The sequence below is a fragment of the Haliotis rubra genome, unplaced genomic scaffold (genome assembly GCF_003918875.1).
Source record: "Haliotis rubra isolate DU_JTF1 unplaced genomic scaffold, ASM391887v1 Scf250, whole genome shotgun sequence".
Taxonomy (NCBI): domain Eukaryota; kingdom Metazoa; phylum Mollusca; class Gastropoda; order Lepetellida; family Haliotidae; genus Haliotis; species Haliotis rubra.
This window is the reverse complement of record NW_025766559.1, coordinates 274,958-300,861: the sequence shown is the minus strand read 5'-3', so window position 1 is coordinate 300,861 and position 25,904 is coordinate 274,958. Positions and strand designations below refer to the sequence as shown.

The 25,904-nt window shown below is 39.7% G+C and overlaps 1 protein-coding gene across 1 annotated transcript; it reads left to right on the top strand.

Moving 5' to 3' along the window:
* Window positions 1-1,750: 1,750 nt before the first annotated feature.
* On the top strand, window positions 1,751-20,624 carry LOC124279471 (transmembrane cell adhesion receptor mua-3-like). Its single transcript, XM_046715291.1, has 22 exons — window positions 1,751-2,009; window positions 5,455-5,586; window positions 6,472-6,594; window positions 10,510-10,635; window positions 11,192-11,317; window positions 11,727-11,852; window positions 12,253-12,378; window positions 12,772-12,897; window positions 13,306-13,431; window positions 13,613-13,738; window positions 14,663-14,788; window positions 15,197-15,321; window positions 15,725-15,848; window positions 16,773-16,898; window positions 17,307-17,432; window positions 17,837-17,962; window positions 18,357-18,482; window positions 18,894-19,019; window positions 19,201-19,326; window positions 19,731-19,856; window positions 20,251-20,376; window positions 20,581-20,624. The coding sequence occupies exons 1-22, from the start codon at window positions 1,751-1,753 to the stop codon at window positions 20,622-20,624; spliced, it is 2,823 nt and encodes a 940-aa protein (XP_046571247.1).
* The last annotated feature ends 5,280 nt before the right edge of the window (window positions 20,625-25,904 follow it).

Sequence of the window (25,904 nt, the reverse complement as noted above, 5' to 3'; positions counted from 1 at the left end):
ATTATGTGAATGCATCGGTAGGGACATTTTTTTAAAACAAGATTGTATATCTACATAGAGAGGCGTAATGGGCCGGATAGTCAAGTGCAGACTGCCTGGAAAAACATCTTTCATAATGCCGTATTCGTATAGCTGAAACAGTCCAGTGTTGGGCGTCACCCAGTGGAAACATTGCATCAATAAAATCCATCCAATTATGTTCATTATGTTGCGTGCATAATCCCTTTATCTTCGTGCAACCTGTTGTCACTATCCCTTGACAAGTAGAAACTGCAATTGATCAACAAACAAACTTCGATTATCGTCGTAAATGGATCAGTAGCAACAACGAGACTGAAAACATGACTGCCGCTACCGTTGTAGTGCTCTTGGCAATTGTCACCCACGGCATGGCACAGATAGGTAAGCTATGCAGATACAGTAGTGGGCCATAAGTGAGTCATCATTAGTGAAATTCCCATAGACTTAAATGTTAATTAACTCTTGCAGGAATAACTTTCATAAATTAAGTTTCGGTCGAATTGCTTTCAATACTTATCTAACAGCTCGGAAATCATCTCAGCTACATAGACATAACTTCCATTCAATTTTCCTATGAATATTAAGAAAACTGCTACTATTTAAACAACATATTTTAGACATACCATCAGGTTTAACATGGCTGTCTATGGGATATATTAAAAGTTGTACTTATATATGGTGCTTAATCAGGTGTCATTTGATAACTAATCAACGGAAAGATGAAAGAAAAGTATGTACACATAGCTGAACATGATTTCCAAGATGTTTGCTCAATATCAAAATAAAATGACTTCTACTCAATTTGTGAAAATTAATCTTGCAATAGTAAATTAACATGTAAGTCTATGGAAATTTCACTAATGATGACTCAATTATGGCCAAGTACTGTTCATCTGTACATATACCTTCACATTACCATTACGACAGCGGGCCATGTAAGTATTTTATGTATCCGATATAACTTACAAACATCCATCCATCCCAGGATTACAGAAAACCCAAACATTTCGAAAACACAACGGTAAAAGTACCAATGTCGACAAAATGTAAATCAAATGGAATGCTTTAAAAAATGGTGGGTTGGTAGCATCCAGGTAATGAGATAATTAATAACAAATGGCAGGGAGGTACTCACGTACTGGCCAGAATCACTCTAGAGTTTTCCTAAGTAGCTCTTAACCCACTCTATTATCCAGCATTGCATAAGGTGCTAAGAATTTGTGTGCGTAGGTGTGGGGTCAGTAATACCAGATTACGCGAGATTGTGTTTTTTATTTCTTGTCTGTATTTACAAAGGTCGTCTAGCTTTCGTATGTGTGGCACGTTGCTGAGTGCGGCATTAAACAACAACCAATCAGTATTTGAGTATACAAAAACATATCTGAAATTGTTTCATGAACCTTTGTTGTTTTTTCCAGATTGTGGATCTGAAAAGGTAGACCTTTGCCTCATAATAGACGAATCCTTTTCAATTAAAATAGATACCTTTCTGGCGGCTTTACAATTCCTGGTAGAACTTCTTTCAGGAGCAACCATCGACCCTAATAAGGTGCAGGTATCAGTAATTACATTTAGCTCAAGAATTGCTAAGGACATACGTTTTGATGATTATTCAAGTAACAAAGCTGGCCTTCTAGAAGCTATTAACATATTGGATTATGTGGCTCGATTTGGCACTGACACGGCCGCGGCGTTGACCACTGCAAGTGATGAGATTTTTGCAGCTAACATGCGTGGAGAACGACCAGATGCCCGAAACGTGGCTATCGTGATGACCGACGGACTGGCCAGCAATACGGCCGCAGAAATGCAAGCAGCAATTGCCAAAATTCAGAACGTAGCAGAAGTGTTTGCAGTTGGTATTGGGTCGGGGATATCCTTCGTCCAACTTCAAGATATTGCTACAGATCCGCCAGCGGAACGTGTGTATGAGATAGAAACAACTGGTTCTCTAATGAGCGTGCGGGATGCGCTCTTCACTGCACTCTGTAAGTATTGCCAATACATAAACTGTCGGACTGTAACTCCCGCTTTGAGCTGATTGTCTGTCTGAGGAGGTGTAACTTCAATGTGATCTGTATATTTTAACCTTGTTGAGCCTAGGAGAGCTTACGCTTTTTATTTACAGCGTAAATTGTTCCCAAATTGCGAATTGTACTGCATTCTCCTAAAAGGGATTTCGTCTATAATGCATGAAACATTCAACACAAATCAAATTATTCTGATTGAACAATGATAGTCACATGTACATTAACTAGTGTAGCGTAGAAACGCAGCCGTTTTCATCCTTGGCAGATTTTTACATCAGTTACTTTAAGACCATACGACAAGGAATTGGAAAGGAAATCAAAAGGAGCATGCACATGCAACTTACACAGTCGTGTGCACTGACAATGTATATTAAAGGTCGAACGCCAGTCCACATTATGTCACACGTTTGCGATTGTCGACTTATTGGAAGTGGGGGAAACGACCGAGATGGAATAACAAAGAACGTCCTCTAACTGAAGTGTACCAGATTCTGTGTTTTCAACGTACAGCAGTGCACCATATCCCGTTTATGAAAACGGTACATGAACCCGTGAAGATTCGAGTTAGAATTGGTCTTCAGTAGCCCATGTTTGTCGTAAGAGGCGACTAACGGGATCGGGTGGTCAGGCTCGCTGACTGCTTGACACATATCATCGTATCCCAATTGCGTAGATCGATGCGCATGCTGTTGATCACTGGATTGTCTCGTTCAGACTCGATTATTTACAGACCGCAGCCAAAAAGCTGGGTTTTGCTAAGTGCGGCGTTGAACAATAAACCAAAACACAAAGAAAAGAAAACGCTATACTCACCTCAGATAAGATCGTCTGAGAACTGGGAGTACCAACAGTAAGCCTCCCGGTACACGATTGCTACATTCGAGTCTTATATCTAAGACATCACGATGCCACTAAGACTGCAGAAGTCCTGGTTTGGGGTGGGTATCGTACTAAACAATCATTAAGCGTCTTCGGAATTAAACCCTGCAAATCCGATATTTATCTCCATATGGATATGGTTGGCATTGAGCAACACCGTACATTCATAGGTTCTGAAACTGGCAGCGAGTCTGCTTCAATGACAAATCACTATTTCTTCTTTATTGCCGAGACAGAAGACAACGGTACATCACTGTGATCCTAGACAGGGTTGTTGCACACCACATATCGATGACACTCCTCTTAACAGAAGACCAATGTTCATGGTCAACAATGCTAGGCCATATCGCGCACATTAATTGGCACTGCAGGACTCCAGATCATGTTTGGGACACTGTGAGTCGAAGAATACGCCAGGGAGTAAATCCACTACAAAATTTATTGGGACAAAGGGTCCGTCAAGAATCGAACGCAATAGCTGAACGTCTTATTAAACGTCTGATACAGACACTGAGGAGGAGGGTCAGAGATGTCATTACAAGTGGCGGAGGTTACTCTTAATATTGATGTTATGCTCGATGATTGATACTAATGTGATTTCTTGAGGATTGTATGAAAGAATCTTGAAAATGACCGCACGAGTTAACGTCTTACGGTCATAGTCATTTTGTGCCATGTTAGCTTTTCGTTCTCTTTGCGTTTAGATTTAGAGGTAATATTTCCTTGAGGGCCATTTATCAAGTTCAATCGAGGGATGGATAGTTCTTTTACTATGATAAATGGTAAGATATTGATATTATCAACAAATTGGGTGTTGCGATACTTCTACCCATGTGTATAGTTTGTTTATACATTATCCATCATTAAGTTACCACTGATTGAATATTGAAGATGTATATTTACTTTTTTTCATCGAGGTCCACCATGTCCTTCCAGCTGTCCTGCTGACCAGATCTGTGACCGAACCCGAGGCAGCTGTAACACAAGTAACAATCAAAAACTTCTTATCTCCAGTTGCAAAATCATATACACATTTGACAAAATCGTTCATTCTAACACAACCGTGAAGATCCGGGTTAGAATTGATCTTCAGCAACCCATGCCTGTCGCACGAGACGACTAACGGGATCGGGTAGTCAGACTCGCTGACTTGGCTGACACATATCATCCTCATGATGATTGATGCTCATGATGTTGATTACTGGATTGTCTGGCCGACCAGACTCGATTATTTACAGACAGCCGCCATATAGCTGGAATACTGCTGCGTGCGGCATTAACAACAAACAAATAGAAAAAGAACACTCGCACATCAATGCTCAGATCTCGTGATCAGTACAGAGTGTCCAAATTATTTGATGACATTATTAATGAAAAACGTATTTTGTTTAATTTATAACAGTTATGAATGAATGCCTGGATAGCTCGGATAACTGTGACGCAGCGGCAACATGCACGGACACGCCAGCATCATTCACATGCACCTGCCCACCACTGTTTACCGGGAACGGGACTGCAGGGAATTGTTTCCCGAGTGAGTACGATAACATGTGTATATCTTTTCACTACCGATACGTAAGCCCCAAAACATTCGAGGTAAAATTTAACCATCCACTTTTTTACTCCAGTATTATTGAAATATTAATTTGTGGCTAAATTGGCCTGCAATCGCCATGGTCCCTAGTATGGTGATCTACCTTCAATAGCCCATTTTTACATTGTTTTGTCTAAGATAGTTTTCTACTTATAAAAAATATATGCTAGCTAGTTGTAACTCTTTTTGTGATACTCTAGTTATTTTACAGTCCGTCGATGACTGGTTATTTAACTACTTGTCTTTATTGTGTATGTACAACATTTCCCATCCCTATATGGCATAAGTATTGCCGAGGTGACGTTAAATTTTAACTCACTCACTCACTTTTCACTACCTGTGAAGGTTAGACTCGATCTTCAGCAACCCATGCTTGCCGCTAGAGGCGACTAAAGGGATCGGGTGTCCAGTTGCAAAATCATATACTCATTTGACAAAATCGTTCTTTCTAACACAACGGTGAAGATCCGGGTTAGAACTGATCTTCAGCAACCCATGCTTGTCGTTAGAGGCGACTAACGGGATCGGGTGGTCAGGCTCGCTGACTAGTTGACACATATCATCGCATGCTGTTGATCACTGGATTGTCTCGTTCAGACTCGATTATTTACAGACCGCAGCCAAAAAGCTGGGTTTTACTAAGTGCGGCGTAAAACAACAAACCAAACATTTCATCCTATCCTAAATACACAGACTGATGCTCATGATGTTGATCATTGGATTGTCTGGTCCAGACTCGATTATTTACAGACCGCCTGCATATAGCTGGAATATTGCTGAGCGTGGCATTAAACAAAAAATAGGAACTGTAAAACCCTTATTAGAAACAAAACATTATGCAAATATATATTAATGCGGTGTGTAGTTAATAATCTAAATTCCATCAGGAAACTTTTGTCAAATTGCTCAACATCATTTAACTCATTTCAGTTGTCGACGAGTGTGCAGAAAACATGGACAACTGTGACACAGCTGCGACGTGTAGAGACACGCCCACTTCTTTCGAATGCACGTGCATGTCTCCCCTGGTCGGAAATGGCACCGTGGGGAATTGTAATCCTCGTGAGTAGGAGATTGGACCCATGATGGTCCGGGTTAAAATTGATCTTCAGTAACCCATGCTTGTCGTAAGAGGCGACTAACGGGATCGGGTGGTCTGGCTCGCTGACTTGGTTGACACATGTCATCGTATCTCGTTTGCGTAGATCGATGGTCAAGCTGTTGATCACTGGATCGTCTGGCCCAGACTCGAGTGTTTACTAACGCCGCCATATAGCTGGAATATTGCTAAACGCGCTCACCCAGTAGGAGATTATTTAATCATTTCGAAGATAATCGCGGAGCCTTACTTTGAAATCAAGGATTTGAAATCATTATGCAGTAAGTCGTCATAACATGGGTGTTGCATGGGGGTCTTCAGGTGTTCAAACCTATATAGTGAATCTCCTGATCAAACAAACGGTATATATGTACCTGGAACCTAACCAGGCCTCTTTGTTCATATTAAATAGTGCGAATGGGTAGTCAAGTGTTGAAGCTTACCCGTCACCAGGTTTAACACCCCACGTACTTACATTATGTTAAGCCAATCTCTGGTGTTCCCGGCTGTGATATTGCTGCGATATTGCTTAAGACGGCTTAAAATCATACACACTCACTCTTAACAAATGGAGACCAAATGCACAAAAGACTGATCCATGTGCATCACAAGCGTATCATATAAAGCAAAAAATGGATATGGCGCTGGCTTGTTTTCAAAGTCAATTTCAATCTTAAAATACTTGAAATTAAAAGTACCAGTTTGCATATATTTCCGGTTTTGTTTCTGTATATTATCACGACTTGGAAACGAACATAACATGTGTTTATTGAACACGTTCTGCCCAGCATTAATATCGGTTTCAATATTAGTTGAAGTTTAAATATCAGTTTCCCTTACTTTATCAGCAAATGCGTGCAACACCAATATGGACAACTGTGACACTGAGGCAACGTGCACACCTGTCGGAACTGTTGGATTTACCTGTGCTTGCAACGAGGGATTTGTTGGCAATGGCACCAGCTGTTTTGGTAGGTCCACACATGTATAGACCGTTTAGAGGTATATCACACAGTTGAGGTTAATGTAAACAATACCAGTGAAGATCCGGGGTAGAATAGGTCTTCAGCAACCCATGTGCTTGCCATAAAAAGCGACTATCTTGTCGTAAGAGGCGACTAACGGGATCGGGTGGTCAGTTTCGCTGACTTGATTGACACATGTCATCGGTTCCCAATTGCACAGATCGATGCTCATGCTGTTGATCACTGGATTGTCTGGTCCAGACTCGATTATTTACAGACCGCCGCCATATAGCTGGAATATTGCTGAGTGCGGCGTAAAATTATGTCATCGTATCTCGTTTGCATTAGATCGATGGTCAAGCTGTTGATCACTGGATCGTCTGGCCCAGACTCGAGTGTTTACTAACGCCGCCATATAGCTGGAATATTGCTAAACGCTCACGCACCCAGTAGGAGATTATTTAATCATTTCGAAGATAATCGCGGAGCCTTACTTTGAAATCAAGGATTCCAAATCATTATGCAGTAAAGTCGTCATAACATGGGTGTTGCATGTAGGGGTCTTCAGGTGTTCAAACCTATATAGTGAATCTCCTGATCAAACAAACGAATATATAAGTACCTGGAACCTAACCAGGCCTATTTGTTCATATTAAATAGTGCGAATGGGTAGTCAAGTGTTGAAGCTTACCCGTCACCAGGTTTAACACCCCACGTACTTACATTATGTTAAGCCAATCTCTGGTGTTCCCGGCTGTGATATTGCTGCGATATTGCTTAAGACGGCTTAAAATCATACACACTCACTCTTAACAAATGGAGACCAAATGCACAAAAGACTGATCCATGTGCATCACAAGCGTATCATATAAAGCAAAAATGGATATGGCGCTGGTTTTCAAAGTCAATTTCAATCTTAAAATACTTGAAATTAAAAGTACCAGTTTGCATATATTTCCGGTTTTGTTTCTGTATATTATCACGACTTGGAAACGAGTATAACATGTCTTTATTGAACACGTTCTGCCCAGCATTAATATCGGTTTCAATATTAGTTAATTAAAGTTTAAATATCAGTTTCCCTTACTTTATCAGCAAATGCGTGTAAACACCAATATGGACAACTGTGACACTGAGGCAACGTGCACACCTGTCGGAACTGCTGGATTTACCTGTGCTTGCAACGAGGGATTTGTTGGCAATGGCACCAGCTGTTTTGGTAGGTCCACACATGTATAGGCCGTTTAGAGGTATATCACACCGTTGAGGTTAATGTAAACAAATACATGTTAGGTGATTTTGACTAACGGGATTTTAGTTTCGCTGTTTAACATTCGGTTCCAATTGCAAATTGTTCTGTTGATCATATAGATAATTTGACCGCCGCCATATAATAATAGCTGTGTGCGGCGTTGACAAACCTCGTGTCATCCTACTGTTCATTGTCTTAAATTGTTCATATAATAATGATAATATAATACAGGGTGTTTGACAAACCTCGTGTCATCCTACTGTTCTTCCAATGATATAATATATAGAGAGGAGAAGGGGGCGAGAAAGGGATGTTGGGGTGCCAGGATCAACTTCTTGTACGGAAAATGATTTTGGAAGAGGCTAAAACATATCACTGCATCCTCTCCATGTGCTCGATTGATTACAAACAAGCATATGACTCTGTCCCTCATGAATGGATTCTGAAGTCAATGCGTTGTATTGACCTCCCTGAGCGACTACTTGATTTACTCATAATGAATTGCTTGTCGACTCAACTTGAGATGTACTCGCAGGGGCAGGTGCAGACTTCGGAATCTATTCCAATCAGAAGAGGAATATTCCAGGGGGACTTCTTTAGTCCTTTGCTTTTTGTTTGTCTTTAAATCAGCACTGATCCCCACCACCGCTTACTCATCTCCTTTACATGGATGACACTGAGCTCCTTGCAAAAGGAGATACCAATCTGAAAGAGCAGGTTCTCCTTGGCGAGTCCTTTTCTAATGAAATTGGCATGACATGTGGACTTAACAAATGTTATATTCTTCATTTGAAACGTAGCAAGGTAATTAATGATGGGTCAGTCAGATTACAAGGGGGAGAAGTTATTGAGCATCTTGTGGAATATCAAGGAATGCAAGTTGGAAACAAGTTCCAGATTGCCCAGATTCAAGAAAAATGTCGGGCCGAGTATAATGCTCGCTTAAAGAAAATCTGGAGCTCAGAGCTAAATGCTCGAAACAGGGTCAAAGCCACTAATACGTTTGCTGTGCCAGCCCCTTTCTATTCCTTTGGAGTAGTTGATTGGACTAAACAAGACATCCAGAGTCTTGACCGCCTGACCAGAAGGATCATGTCTTATAACAGAGCCCACCACCCTCGTTCCTCTCTTAATCGTTTATATATGCCAATCAATTCTGGAGGTCGGGGTTTGATTAATGTGGAGGCTCTTCATGATAGAATTTTATGGTGTACTTTTGCACATATGTATTTGTCGGATGATCCTCTGGTGATGCATGTGAAGACTCATGATGAAAGAAAGGAATTCCACAGCTATTTTAAGCGTGCCAAGGTTGTTGGACAAAATCTGAAATATGAGGTTGATTTTGTTGAAGGCGATGTACTGCTGGACGGTACAGCGATAGGAGTAATCCAGGTGAAGTCCTTCTCCAAGTATGCCCAGAGTCGATCTTTTGTGGAGAAACTTTCTGAGAAACCACTGCATCGTGTATATACATGTATGCAGTGTGTGGAAGAGAATAGCAAGCCATCCGACTCCTTCACATGGATGAAGTCGGTGGTCTAAATGTGAAACTGAGGGCTTCCTTTTTGCTGCTCAGGACCAGTCACTTCCCACTCGCAATCGCCTAAATGTGATTCTTATATAAACTATTAACATGAAATGCCTACTGTGTAATGAATTTACAGAGACTGTCCAACACCTTGTCAGTGGATGCCCTTCCTTGGCACAAACAGCATATCTTAAGAGACATGATGGCATGGCTCGCTCCTTTTATTACCGTCTTTGCCATGCCTGTGGCTTTGACTTTGAGGTCCATCCATGGTACGATACTGAACATGTCCAGGGCGTCGTGGAAAATGATGTTTTTAAACTTCTGTGAAATAGGCCCATATACAGTCTCAGAAGAATTCCCGCCAACACAGCTGATCTTGTCCTTTTTTCATAAAGCCAATGAATTCATTTATATCATTGAACTTTATGTCCCTTCTGACAGCAACGTGATTGGCAAGATTCAGGAAAAACATGCTAAAAATGCGGACCTCGCCTTTGAAATGTCTTCCTTGCATCGCAAGTACACTGTCGTCAGAGTGAGTGAGTTAATATTTAACGTAACATCGGCAATATTTCAGCCATATCGTGACGAGAACATATTTGACATTAAAATGGAATACGTGTAGATTATAAACACCTGTCATCAAAGGACAGTAAAACAACTAGAATATCACAATTTGAAGTAAAACTAGCTTAGAAAGTTAAAACTAATAGCACTATTTGGACAATACAATATTAAAAAAATGGCTAGAGATCGCCAACAACTGAAGGTAGATCACCATACTAGGGACCATGGGGACTCACTGTCGTCAGACTCCCCATTGTTCTCGGTGCCCTTGGTTTGGTACCTCCTAATCTCTTGGCACAGATCAGGAGAGTGCCCGGGATATTTCCACCGGGAGCACAGCCCTTCTGACACTCTGGGTAATGCGGAAGGCTGCAGTGTTGGGGAGTCTACTTATTCTCCGGGTAGTTCATGGTGGGTTCGACTTGGCAGCGTTTCCTGGAAGAAGTCCCATTCGCTGTCTGGGCTGCGTGTAGAGGGGGCGAGGGCCCTGAGCTGATGATGAGCCTTACCAGCCTGACTATGCCAGGATCACCCGAACCCTCTCTGATGCATTTTTATGTTATTTCAGTTAACCGGTGCCTCTCAGACTCAAACAACGATTGTGACAGTAACGCTATGTGTACTCCAACACCGGAGGGAAATTTCAACTGTGCCTGCAATACTGGATTTGTGGGTGATGGCACCAGCTGTTTTGGTAGGTCCATGCATGTTTAAAGTAATATGAAGACCTGGTCCGGTTTCCATTATCAGGAAGAACAGTTATGTTCAAGTCACTGATTTTCAATGGCTCATAGATAATTCCTTGGTAACATTGTCTTCCTAAAGTTCAGAAAAAATACCGAAAACCAATTTGTCTTTTGATGTAATTATCATACCCCAAATGATGTTGTTTCTGTGAAGCCATGTCTAGACACTTTGGAACATGAAACACGTGGTTAAGGCTTCTGGGAACGAATTGGAATCGAGGTGACTGGTATATTCTTATTGTAAATATATCATTCTTCATGGTAGCTACATACCGATGCGAACTATAGCTTAAGACTGACTGACTCTGAGTTTGGTTTTACGCCGCTTTCAATATTCAAGCAACAACGGCGCCATGGGGGACACCAGAAAATAGCTCACACATTGCACCCACTGATGCGTCTTCGGCGTGACGACATCCATTAGGCTACCCCACCGCCCCCATATAGCTTAAGAAAGACGTGTACTATCTGATGAACATCTCACCATAACTGATGTTATTTCAGTTAACCCGTGCCTCTCAGACTCAAACAACGATTGTGACAGTAACGCTATGTGTACTCCAACACCGGAGGGAAATTTCAACTGTGCCTGCAATACTGGATTTGTGGGTGGTGGCACCAGCTGTTTTGGTAGGTCCATGCATGTTTAAAGTAATTATATAATATGAAAACCTGGTCCGGTTTCAATTATCAGGAAGAAAATATATGTTCAAGTCGCTGATATTCAATGGGTCATAGATAATTCCTGGTTAACATTGTCTTCCTAAAGTTCAGACAAATACCGAAAACCAATTTGTATTTTGATGTAATCATCATACCCCGAAATGATGTTGTTTCTGTGAAGCCATGTCTAGACACTTTGGAACATGAAACACGTGGTTAGGGCTTCTGCGAACAAATTGGGATCGAGGTGACTGGTGTATTCTTATTGTAAATATATCATTCTTCATAAACATTAGCTACATACTGATGCGAACTATAGCTTAAGAAAGACGTGTACTATCTGATGAACATCTCACCCTAACTGATGTTATTTCAGTTAACCCGTGCCTCTCAGACTCAAACAACGATTGTGACAGTAACGCTATGTGTACTCCAACACCGGAGGGAAATTTCAACTGTGCCTGCAATACTGGATTTGTGGGTGATGGCACCAGCTGTTTTGGTAGGTCCATGCATGTTTAAAGTAATATGAAGACCTGGTCCGGTTTCCATTATCAGGAAGAACAGTTATGTTCAAGTCACTGATTTTCAATGGTCATAGATAATTCCTTGTTAACATTGTCTTCCTAAAGTTCAGAAAAAATACCGAAAACCAATTTGTCTTTTGATGTAATCATCATACCCCAAATGATGTTGTTTCTGTGAAGCCATGTCTAGACACTTTGGAACATGAAACACGTGGTTAGGGCTTCTGCGAACAAATTGGGATCTAGGTGACTGGTGTATTCTTATTGTAAAAATATCATTCTTCATAAACATTAGCTACATACTGATGCGAACTATAGCTTAAGAAAGACGTGTACTATCTGATGAACATCTCACCCTAACTGATGTTATTTCAGTTAACCCGTGCCTCTCAGACTCAAACAACAATTGTGACAGTAACGCTATGTGTACTCCAACACCGGAGGGAAATTTCAACTGTGCCTGCAATACTGGATTTGTGGGTGATGGCACCAGCTGTTTTGGTAGGTCCATGCATGTTTAAAGTAATATGAAGACCTGTTCCGGTTTCAGGAAGAAAATGTATGTTCAAGTCACTGATATTCAATGGGTCATAGATAATTCCTTGTTAACATTGTCTTCCTAAAGTTCAGAAAAATACCGAAAACCAATTTGTATTTTGATGTAATCATCATACCCCAAATGATGTTGTTTCTGTGAAGCCATGTCTAGACACTTTGGAACATGAAACACGTGGTTAGGGCTTCTGCGAACGAATTGGAATCTAGGTGACTGGTGTATTCTTATTGTAAAAATATCATTCTTCATAAACATTAGCTACATACTGATGCGAACTATAGCTTAAGAAAGACGTGTACTATCTGATGAACATCTCACCCTAACTGATGTTATTTCAGTTAACCCGTGCCTCTCAGACTCAAACAATAATTGTGACAGTAACGCTATGTGTACTCCAACACCGGAGGGAAATTTCAACTGTGCCTGCAATACTGGATTTGTGGGTGGTGGCACCAGCTGTTTTGGTAGGTCCATGCATGTTTAAAGTAATTATATAATATGAAAACCTGGTCCGGTTTCAATTATCAGGAAGAAAATATATGTTCAAGTCACTGATATTCAATGGGTCATAGATAATTCCTTGTTAACATTGTCTTCCTAAAGTTCAGACAAATACCGAAAACCAATTTGTATTTTGATGTAATCATCATACCCCAAATGATGTTGTTTCTGTGAAGCCATGTCTAGACACTTTGGAACATGAAACACGTGGTAAGGGTTTCTGCGAACAAATTGGGATCTCGGTGACTGGTGTATTCTTATTGTAAATATATCATTCTTCATAAACATTAGCTACATACTGATGCGAACTATAGCTTAAGAAAGACGTGTACTATCTGATGAACATCTCACCATAACTGATGTTATTTCAGTTAACCCATGCCTCTCAAACTCAAACAACGATTGTGACAGTAACGCTATGTGTACTCCAACACCGGAGGGAAATTTCAACTGTGCCTGCAATACTGGATTTGTGGGTGATGGCACCAGCTGTTTTGGTAGGTGCACCAATGACTAGACACTTGGAAAATGAATCACACGGTTAAGGCTTCTGTGAACAATCTTGGATGAAGGTAATTGGTACATTCGTATTGTAAACGTATCGTTATTAATTATAAATGACCGAAGAAAGACATGTACTACCTGATGAACATCTCACCATAACTGATGTTATTTCAGTTAACCCGTGCCTCTCAAACTCAAACAACAATTGTGACGGTAATGCTATGTGTGCTCCAACACCGGATGGAAATTTCAACTGCGCCTGCAATGCTGGATTTGTTGGCAATGGCACCAGCTGTTTTGGTAGGTCCATGCATGTGCAAAGAAATATGGAGACCTGATCCGGTTTCCATTATCAGGAAGAAAACAAAATGTCCATGTCACTAACATTCAGTGGCACATATATAATTCCTGGTTAACATTGTCTTCCTAAATAACAGATAAAATACCGAAACCCAATTTGTCTTTTGATGTAATCATCATCACACCTCGAATGATGTTGTTTCAGTGAATCCATGTCTAGACACTTTGGAAAATGAAACACGTGGTTAGGGCTTCTGTGAACAAAATTAGATCTCGGTGACTGGTGTATTCTTATTGAAAATTGTCATTCATCATAAGCCTTGCTTACATATTGATGTGAACTATAGCTTAAGAAAGACGTGTACTATCTGATGAACATCTCACCATAACTGATGTTATTTCAGTTAACCCGTGCCTCTCAGACTCAAACAATAATTGTGACAGTAACGCTATGTGTACTCCAACACCGGATGGAAATTTCAACTGTGCCTGCAATACTGGATTTGTGGGTGATGGCACCAGTTGTTTTTGGTAGGTCCATGCATGTTTAAAGTAATATGAAGACCGGTTCCGGTTTCAGGAAGAAAATGTATGTTTAAGTCACTGATATTCAATGGGTCATAGATAATTCCTTGTTAACATTGTCTTCCTAAAGTTCAGAAAAAATACCGAAAACCAATTTGTATTTTGATGTAATCATCATACCCCAAATGATGTTGTTTCTGTGAAGCCATGTCTAGACACTTTGGAACATGAAACACGTGGTTAGGGCTTCTGCGAACAAATTGGGATCTTGGTGACTGGTGTATTCTTATTGTAAAATATCATTCTTCATAAACATTAGCTACATACTGATGCGAACTATAGCTTAAGAAAGACGTGTACTATCTGATGAACATCTCACCCTAACTGATGTTATTTCAGTTAACCCGTGCCTCTCAGACTCAAACAATAATTGTGACAGTAACGCTATGTGTACTCCAACACCGGAGGGAAATTTCAACTGTGCCTGCAATACTGGATTTGTGGGTGGTGGCACCAGCTGTTTTGGTAGGTCCATGCATGTTTAAAGTAATTATATAATATGAAAACCTGGTCCGGTTTCAATTATCAGGAAGACAATATATGTTCAAGTCACTGATTTTCAATGGCTCATAGATAATTCCTTGTTAACATTGTCTTCCTAAAGTTCAGACAAATACCGAAAACCAATTTGTATTTTGATGTAATCATCATACCCCGAATGATGTTGTTTCTGTGAAGCCATGTCTAGACACTTTGGAACATGAAACACGTGGTAAGGGTTTCTGCGAACAAATTGGGATCTCGGTGACTGGTGTATTCTTATTGTAAATATATCATTCTTTATAAACATTAGCTACATACTGATGCGAACTATAGCTTAAGAAAGACGTGTACTATCTGATGAACATCTCACCCTAACTGATGTTATTTCAGTTAACCCGTGCCTCTCAAACTCAAACAATAATTGTGACAGTAACGCTATGTGTACTCCAACACCGGAGGAAATTTCAACTGTGCCTGCAATACTGGATTTGTGGGTGATGGCACCAGCTGTTTTGGTAGGTGCATCCATGCATGTAAAGTAATATGAACCTGGTCCGGTTTCAATTATCAGGAAGAAAATGTATGTTCAAGTCACTGATATTCAATGGGTCATAGATAATTCCTTGTTAACATTGTCTTCCTAAAGTTCAGAAAAAATACCGAAAACCAATTTGTATTTTGATGTAATCATCATACCCCAAATGATGTTGTTTCTGTGAAGCCATGTCTAGACACTTTGGAACATGAAACACGTGGTTAGGGCTTCTGCGAACAAATTGGGATCTTGGTGACTGGTGTATTCTTATTGTAAAAATATCATTCTTCATAAACATTAGCTACATATTGATGCGAACTATAGCTTAAGAAAGACGTGTACTATCTGATGAACATCTCACCCCATAACTGATGTTATTTCAGTTAACCCGTGCCTCTCAGACTCAAACAACAATTGTGACAGTAACGCTATGTACTCCAACACCGGAGGGAAATTTCAACTGTGCCTGCAATACTGGATTTGTGGGTGGTGGCACCAGCTGTTTTGGTAGGTCCATGCATGTGCAAAGAAATATGAAGACCTGATCCGGTTTCCATTATCAGGAAGAAAACAAAATGTCCATGTCACTAACATTCAGTGGCACATATATAATTCCTGGTTAACATTGTCTTCCTAAATAACAGATAAAATACCGAAACCCAATTTGTCTTTTGATGTAATCATCATCACACCCCGAATGATGTTGTTTCAGTGAATCCATGTCTAGACACTTTGGAAAATGAAACACGTGGTTAGGGCTTCTGTGAACAAAATTAGATCTCGGTGACTGGTGTATTCTTATTGAAAATTGTCATTCATCATAAGCCTTGCTTACATATTGATGTGAACTATAGCTTAAGAAAGACGTGTACTATCTGATGAACATCTCACCATAACTGATGTTATTTCAGTTAACCCGTGCCTCTCAGACTCAAACAATAATTGTGACAGTAACGCTATGTGTACTCCAACACCGGAGGGAAATTTCAACTGTGCCTGCAATACTGGATTTGTGGGTGATGGCACCAGTTGTTTTGGTAGGTCCATGCATGTTTAAAGTAATATGAAGACCTGTTCCGGTTTCAGGAAGAAAATGTATGTTTAAGTCACTGATATTCAATGGGTCATAGATAATTCCTTGTTAACATTGTCTTCCTAAAGTTCAGAAAAAATACCGAAAACCAATTTGTATTTTGATGTAATCATCATACCCCAAATGATGTTGTTTCTGTGAAGCCATGTCTAGACACTTTGGAACATGAAACACGTGGTTAGGGCTTCTGCGAACAAATTGGGATCTTGGTGACTGGTGTATTCTTATTGTAAAAATATCATTCTTCATAAACATTAGCTACATACTGATGCGAACTATAGCTTAAGAAAGACGTGTACTATCTGATGAACATCTCACCCTAACTGATGTTATTTCAGTTAACCCGTGCCTCTCAGACTCAAACAATAATTGTGACAGTAACGCTATGTGTACTCCAACACCGGAGGGAAATTTCAACTGTGCCTGCAATACTGGATTTGTGGGTGGTGGCACCAGCTGTTTTGGTAGGTCCATGCATGTTTAAAGTAATTATATAATATGAAAACCTGGTCCGGTTTCAATTATCAGGAAGACAATATATGTTCAAGTCACTGATTTTCAATGGCTCATAGATAATTCCTTGTTAACATTGTCTTCCTAAAGTTCAGACAAATACCGAAAACCAATTTGTATTTTGATGTAATCATCATACCCCAAATGATGTTGTTTCTGTGAAGCCATGTCTAGACACTTTGGAACATGAAACACGTGGTTAGGGCTTCTGCGAACAAATTGGGATCTTGGTGACTGGTGTATTCTTATTGTAAAAATATCATTCTTCATAAACATTAGCTACATACTGATGCGAACTATAGCTTAAGAAAGACGTGTACTATCTGATGAACATCTCACCCTAACTGATGTTATTTCAGTTAACCCGTGCCTCTCAGACTCAAACAATAATTGTGACAGTAACGCTATGTGTACTCCAACACCGGAGGGAAATTTCAACTGTGCCTGCAATACTGGATTTGTGGGTGGTGGCACCAGCTGTTTTGGTAGGTCCATGCATGTGCAAAGAAATATGAAGACCTGATCCGGTTTCCATTATCAGGAAGAAAACAAAATGTCCATGTCACTAACATTCAGTGGCACATATATAATTCCTGGTTAACATTGTCTTCCTAAATAACAGATAAAATACCGAAACCCAATTTGTCTTTTGATGTAATCATCATCACACCCCGAATGATGTTGTTTCAGTGAATCCATGTCTAGACACTTTGGAAAATGAAACACGTGGTTAGGGCTTCTGTGAACAAAATTAGATCTCGGTGACTGGTGTATTCTTATTGAAAATTGTCATTCATCATAAGCCTTGCTTACATATTGATGTGAACTATAGCTTAAGAAAGACGTGTACTATCTGATGAACATCTCACCATAACTGATGTTATTTCAGTTAACCCGTGCCTCTCAGACTCAAACAATAATTGTGACAGTAACGCTATGTGTACTCCAACACCGGAGGGAAATTTCAACTGTGCCTGCAATACTGGATTTGTGGGTGATGGCACCAGCTGTTTTGGTAGGTCCATGCATGTTTAAAGTAATATGAAGACCTGTTCCGGTTTCAGGAAGAAAATGTATGTTTAAGTCACTGATATTCAATGGGTCATAGATAATTCCTTGTTAACATTGTCTTCCTAAAGTTCAGAAAAAATACCGAAAACCAATTTGTATTTTGATGTAATCATCATACCCCAAATGATGTTGTTTCTGTGAAGCCATGTCTAGACACTTTGGAACATGAAACACGTGGTTAGGGCTTCTGCGAACAAATTGGGATCTCGGTGACTGGTGTATTCTTATTGTAAAAATATCATTCTTCATAAACATTAGCTACATACTGATGCGAACTATAGCTTAAGAAAGACGTGTACTATCTGATGAACATCTCACCCTAACTGATGTTATTTCAGTTAACCCGTGCCTCTCAGACTCAAACAATAATTGTGACAGTAACGCTATGTGTACTCCAACACCGGAGGGAAATTTCAACTGTGCCTGCAATACTGGATTTGTGGGTGGTGGCACCAGCTGTTTTGGTAGGTCCATGCATGTTTAAAGTAATTATATAATATGAAAACCTGGTCCGGTTTCAATTATCAGGAAGACAATATATGTTCAAGTCACTGATTTTCAATGGCTCATAGATAATTCCTTGTTAACATTGTCTTCCTAAAGTTCAGACAAATACCGAAAACCAATTTGTATTTTGATGTAATCATCATCACACCCCGAATGATGTTGTTTCTGTGAAGCCATGTCTAGACACTTTGGAACATGAAACACGTGGTAAGGGTTTCTGCGAACAAATTGGGATCTCGGTGACTGGTGTATTCTTATTGTAAATATATCATTCTTTATAAACATTAGCTACATACTGATGCGAACTATAGCTTAAGAAAGACGTGTACTATCTGATGAACATCTCACCATAACTGATGTTATTTCAGTTAACCCATGCCTCTCAAACTCAAACAACGATTGTGACAGTAACGCTATGTGTACTCCAACACCGGAGGGAAATTTCAACTGTGCCTGCAATACTGGATTTGTGGGTGATGGCACCAGCTGTTTTGGTAGGTGCACCAATGACTAGACACTTGGAAAATGAATCACACGGTTAAGGCTTCTGTGAACAATCTTGGATGAAGGTGATTGGTACATTCGTATTGTAAACGTATCGTTATTAATTATAAATGACCGAAGAAAGACATGTACTACCTGATGAACATCTCACCATAACTGATGTTATTTCAGTTAACCCGTGCCTCTCAAACTCAAACAACAATTGTGACGGTAATGCTATGTGTGCTCCAACACCGGATGGAAATTTCAACTGTGCCTGCAATGCTGGATTTGTGGGCAATGGCACCAGCTGTTTTGGTAGGTCCATGCATGTGCAAAGAAATATGAAGACCTGATCCGGTTTCCATTATCAGGAAGAAAACAAAATGTCCATGTCACTAACATTCAGTGGCACATATATAATTCCTGGTTAACATTGTCTTCCTAAATAACAGATAAAATACCGAAACCCAATTTGTCTTTTGATGTAATCATCATCACACCCCGAATGATGTTGTTTCAGTGAATCCATGTCTAGACACTTTGGAAAATGAAACACGTGGTTAGGGCTTCTGTGAACAAAATTAGATCTCGGTGACTGGTGTATTCTTATTGAAAATTGTCATTCATCATAAGCCTTGCTTACATATTGATGTGAACTATAGCTTAAGAAAGACGTGTACTATCTGATGAACATCTCACCATAACTGATGTTATTTCAGTTAACCAGTGCCTCTCAGACTCAAACAATAATTGTGACAGTAACGCTATGTGTACTCCAACACCGGAGGGAAATTTCAACTGTGCCTGCAATACTGGATTTGTGGGTGATGGCACCAGCTGTTTTGGTAGGTCCATGCATGTTTAAAGTAATATGAAGACCGGTTCCGGTTTCAGGAAGAAAATGTATGTTTAAGTCACTGATATTCAATGGGTCATAGATAATTCCTTGTTAACATTGTCTTCCTAAAGTTCAGAAAAAATACCGAAAACCAATTTGTATTTTGATGTAATCATCATACCCCAAATGATGTTGTTTCTGTGAAGCCATGTCTAGACACTTTGGAACATGAAACACGTGGTTAGGGTTTCTGCGAACAAATTGGGATCTCGGTGACTGGTGTATTCTTATTGTAAATATATCATTCTTCATAAACATTAGCTACATACTGATGCGAACTATAGCTTAAGAAAGACGTGTACTATCTGATGAACATCTCACCATAACTGATGTTATTTCAGTTAACCCGTGCCTCTCAAACTCAAACAACGATTGTGACAGTAACGCTATGTGTACTCCAACACCGGAGGGAAATTTCAACTGTGCCTGCAATACTGGATTTGTGGGTGATGGCACCAGCTGTTTTGGTAGGTCCATGCATGTGCAAGGAAACATAAAGACCTGATCTGATTTTCGTCATCAAGAAGAAAATATATGGTCAAGTCACTGATACTCAATGGCTCATAGAAAATTCCTTGTTAACATTGTCTTCCAAAAGTTCAGATGAAATACCGAAAACCAATTTGTCTTTTGATGTAATGATCATCACATCCCGAATGATGTTGTTTCAGTGAATCCATGTCCAGAAACTTTAGAAAATGAAAGACTTGGTTAGGGCTTCTGTGCACGAATTAGGGTCTAGGTGACTGACTATATTCTTATTGTAAGCAAGACGTGTACTCACTGATAAACATCTCACCATAACTGATGTTATTTCAGTTAACCCGTGCCTCTCAGACTCAAACAACGATTGTGACAGTAACGCTATGTGTACTCCAACACCGGAGGGAAATTTCAACTGTGCCTGCAATACTGGATTTGTGGGTGATGGCACCAGCTGTTTTGGTAGGTGCACCAATGACTCTAGACACTTGGAAAATGAATCACACGGTTAAGGCTTCTGTGAACAATCTTGGATGAAGGTGACTGGTACATTCGTATTGTAAACGTATCGTTCTTCATAAACATTAATTATAAATGACCGAGGAAAGACATGTACTACCTGATGAACATCTCACCATAACTGATGTTATTTCAGTTAACCCGTGCCTCTCAAACTCAAACAACAATTGTGACGGTAACGCTATGTGTGCTCCAACACCGGATGGAAATTTCAACTGTTCCTGCAATACTGGATTTGTGGGTGACGGCACCAGCTGTTTTGGTAGGTGCATAAATGACACTTTGGAAAATGAAACACGAAGTTTATGTGATGACCTAACATACATTATAACCACCATCCCATCACCGCCATGAATGGTGCTGTTTGTTGGCAATTGCACAGATGTCTTGATATGCCATGCACGTGTCGGCTGACTGGGAATATATCAACGTCCAAGTGACCATAATGCGATTTTCATTGTTTCTATACTTCAGACATATTTATTACTTAACAAACCCGTGAAGATGCGTCCGTCAATGACGGGTTATTTAACTACTTGTATTTATTGTGTATGTACAACATTTCTCGTCACTATATGGCTGAAATATTGCCGAGGTGACTTTAAATTTTAACTTACTCACTCAGTCATTCACTCACTTTTCACTACCTGTGAAGGTTAGAACTGATCTTCAGTAACCCATGCTTGTCGTAAGAGGCGACTAACGGGATCGGGTGCTCAGGCTCGCTGACATGGTTGGCACAGGTTATCGTGTCCAAGTTGCGTAGATCGATGCCCATGCTGTTGATCACTGGAGTGTCTTGTCCGGACTTGATTATTTACAGACCGCCGCCATATAGCGGGAATATTGCTGAGTGCGGCGTAAAACTAAACTCATTCACTATTATGTAACAATCCTTACCACACGCTTCTTGCTGTTTAAGGAAACCCGTGCCAGTCAGACTCAAACAACAATTGTGATGATCGTGCTACTTGTTATCCAAAAGTGACTGGAGGGTTTGTCTGTGTTTGCAATAATGGATTCTTTGGCAACGGCACAGCGGGAAATTGTGCAGGTAGGTGCCTTAATAAAAATATATATTCTGAGTTGAGTTATCCAAATTCGGAGATCCATTGTTTATTGATTTGTCAGACCAAAACACTTCTTGTGGTTTATAGCAACACAGTGCTTTATATCTTAATAATATATGTTTTACTACATAGTTAGCGTGTAACAATAGTGTGATGTTTTCCTTGTCGAGAATACCGCCTGTCATCACTGCGTGAGTGAGTTAGATCTTATGTCGCATCGGCATTGTTTCAGTGAATGAGTGAGTTAATATTTAGCGTCACATTGGCAATATTTACAGCCATATCGTGACGAGAATAATTTAATTCATATCAATATTATAATCAATATGTTTAGAACGTAAAAACTTGTCATCGAAGGACACTAAAACTATCAGATTATCACAGCTCTTAATTTAAAACTAGTACGCTATCATAAATATATACATCAACAATACAATATAAAAACGGGCCATTGTTTCAGTAATTTACATCGAGATCTTGGCCAAGATTTTCGAAGCTCTCTTAGAGCTAAGATAGTCGTAAGTTAATGTTAGTGTATGGCACTTACGACTATCTAAGCGCTAAGAGAGCTTCGAAAATCTAGGCCCTGGTGTATACATATATACACACACATGAGTTAGGTTTTAAGTTTGTTTTCAATAGTTTATTGATGGGCTATAACGAATTAGGTTGGAGAAGCTTAAGATAGCAGATAAACGTCGATGATTGAGTGAGTGAGTGAGGTTTTACGCCGCTTTCAGCAATACTAGCAATTTCCGGTGTACTCAAAGTACACCAGAATGGGCTTCACACATTATACTCATACGGTGAAATGAACTTGGGTTTTCGTCGCGACGAGCGAACGCTTTAACCACTGGGCTACACCACGGCCCCAACACGGTAAGAATGTTCATCAGCGATCATAGTCGGTGTCACAAATATCATTGACATTAAAAGGGCATACCTGTTCTTGGAGCCGTTGCCAGGTATCTGTTAATAGCTGTAGTAGATATAGATTGTGTGAAATAGGAAATCTCACTGATTATGCATGAATGCAATCGAATCTCTTTGTTCCTAAGCAAGTATTTGTATCAAGGCCAATATAAACCATCGACGTCAGAAAATATTCAAAGATAAGAAGCTTAAGATTCCGTTAGGCGTGCAATGTAAAATTATATAAGTGAGTAAGTGAGTATGGTTTAACGGGGCTTTTAGCAATATTCCAGCAATATCACGGTGGGGAACACCAGAAATGGGCTTATCACATTTAACCCATGTAGGGAATCGAACCCGGATCTTCGGCGTGACGAGCCAACACTTTAACCAATTGGCTACCCCACCACCCCTTAAAGTTATATGAACTCATCACGGAAAAGCAGTGATGACACCAGGTGTTAGCGAAAAATGGTAAGCATCTCGTGCGTTATGGGTACTAGCAGCCACTAATAACACTGGATTAGACCGCAGTTGTTTGCCTCATTGTTTCTTTATTAAATCATGTTTATCGATATGTATTCCATTTCACAGTTTGTCCTTGACGATTGATGCCAAATGGCTACGCAGCCTCAGAAGAATCTTTGATCTTCTTAAAAGTCATTGTGTATCGTATTGAATAAACTGAGGCGCCCAATAAGACTTTGTAGGTTAATGAAAAACACGTGAAAGCAGAAACTGGTTATTTTCCTGGACAAAATGTTGTACATTGTTTCAGTAAAGTACTCAGTCTGGTACTATTCAGGGTTTAGTCGAATCACGGATTTCAACACACACTTAGATGCCTTACTCTGAGAAGTGTCCGTTCGAATTCCGGATTGGACTCAACCCGAAAAAACGTATTTGAATTTGTGCTTCACTAAAAAAGTGTAATCGCCAATATATACACAAAGATCTTAACCCTTTGGAGTATATCTGGGACATGATTGATCGTTGTGTGCAAGAAGGGGAACCTCCTGTACAGAAACTGGCCCAATTGGAAGCTGATTTACACGAGGAATGGCGTAGACTGACCCTTCAGAGGATCAGGAGGCTGACAGGGGGTATGAGGAGGAGAGTGCTGGCTGTCATACAGTCACATGGAGGTTACACTCGGTATTGACATTGAATCGTGTAAGACACGCAAAATGACAGTTTGAATGTTCAGATTCACCAATAAATTCAACATTAAATTCCAGGGCCATACTTGTACAGACATGGTTTTGTATGAAAATTAACATGGATTCCAATGATTTTGTCGTTTTTTATGAGTCAAAGCATCATACGGGTCAAAAAGACTCATGTTTTTCCAACGTTGTCACCATGAGGTTTTATGTACGTATTGATTACATATCATTGCAAAACTACAGGGGTGCTAAATTAATTTATTTTTGTATTGTGTATGTATTTCTTTACATTTGAACACTTTCGAAATGACGTTGTGATCACTGCTCAGCTCAAGAAGATAATTTAATTGTTTGGGTAATTTCATCAAACGCTTTATAGTTTCCAACAGAAAGGTCATTCTAGATCAGATTCACTTTATTCTACAATTACTAGTTTACCGACGGTCGTTGTTGAGAAGAGTGCCTCAATAAAAGCGGCAAAACTCTTTCCACAATCACACAAAATCGATGCTAAATTGTATATTTCACATTAAAACATCTGTAATGCCATGAACGTCATCTTGAACGATTCACGTCAATGCGTTATATAACGTTACGACGTTGATTTGCACCACTTCGCAATAAACGTAAACGATAGAAGAATTTATTTGATCGGCAAGCTTGAAGTTGGTGAGTCAATAACGAACCATGCGATTTTATGAACAAAACTTCTTGTTTATTGCATAGAGCGAGGCTTCGATGTAGATTCTTACACAGTTATCCACCTAAAAGCTTGTCCATCAAGTCGTATGCTTCGCGATGCAGGAATTGCCGTGAACTATGATGATAATGGTCAATGTGAATTACTGAAGAAAAGTTCACCTTTCAAGCATCCAATATTTTTTTCCAGCTTTCAAAACATTGTAGTCACTAGGACCCTGGTCGATTTGACATGTCCAGGTTAGTAAATTATTTCTGTTACGTGAACCTTCATCCGACAGCCCACTACAGCCTATAGTTTCAGTTTTTCAGTGACCCAACACTGCCGCTGTTACAGGTCATTGGCTCCCTCCCTCTGCAAGCAGTTTGCGTTCTGCTGTTTATTTTGGTGACAGTTACATAGACAGATTCTTTAATACAAATGCATAAAATTGGTGATTTACAATGTGATTAGGTTGTCTGACAAAACATCCACTTGCACAGTTTGAGATCGATTGGGTCATTGGATGAAGAGATATTTACAAAAAACCGGGTCCACATGCATTTCATGCCAAACTATACATTAAGTGTGAAATAAGTTTCATTAATCTCAGTCAAAGACATCGTATAGACAAAGTGACAAAGAAAAGTGAGTGAGTGAGTTAGTATTTAACGTCACATCGGCAGTATTTCAGCCATATCGTGACGAGAACATATTTGACATTGAAATGGAATATATGTATATTATAAAAAACCTGTCGACGAAAGACAGTAAAACAACTAGAATATCACAATTACAACTAAAACTAGTGTGGAAAGTTAAAACTGATAGCACTATTTAGACAATACAATACAAAAACAGGCTATAGATCGCCAACAACTGAAGGTAGATCACCATACCAGGGACAAAGAAAAGAAATGTTTTGGTCAAACTTTAAAATTAAATGAGTGAGTGTGGTTTTAGCAATAGTCCAGCAATATCACGGAGGGGGACACCTAAAATCGGCTTCACACATTGTCCCCATTTAAAATTTAAAATACCCCGCTGTGTTGAAAAACAAATAAAATATTTAAACAGTGTCTCCACTTGTTAGCAACAGGGTCTCTCGAAGTTGTCTTTTGCAGATAAAATTAAAAAATCCATACATCTTTTAAAAAATTGTCAAC

Coding starts and splice junctions, on each gene's coding strand:
- LOC124279471 (XM_046715291.1), top strand. CDS start 1,751: ATGCGTGGAGAACGACCAGATGCCCGAAACGTGGCTATCGTGATGACC. Junction 11,318..11,726: donor TGGTGGCACCAGCTGTTTTG/GTAGGTCCATGC, acceptor ATGTTATTTCAG/TTAACCCGTGCCTCTCAGAC. Junction 13,432..13,612: donor TGATGGCACCAGCTGTTTTG/GTAGGTGCACCA, acceptor ATGTTATTTCAG/TTAACCCGTGCCTCTCAAAC.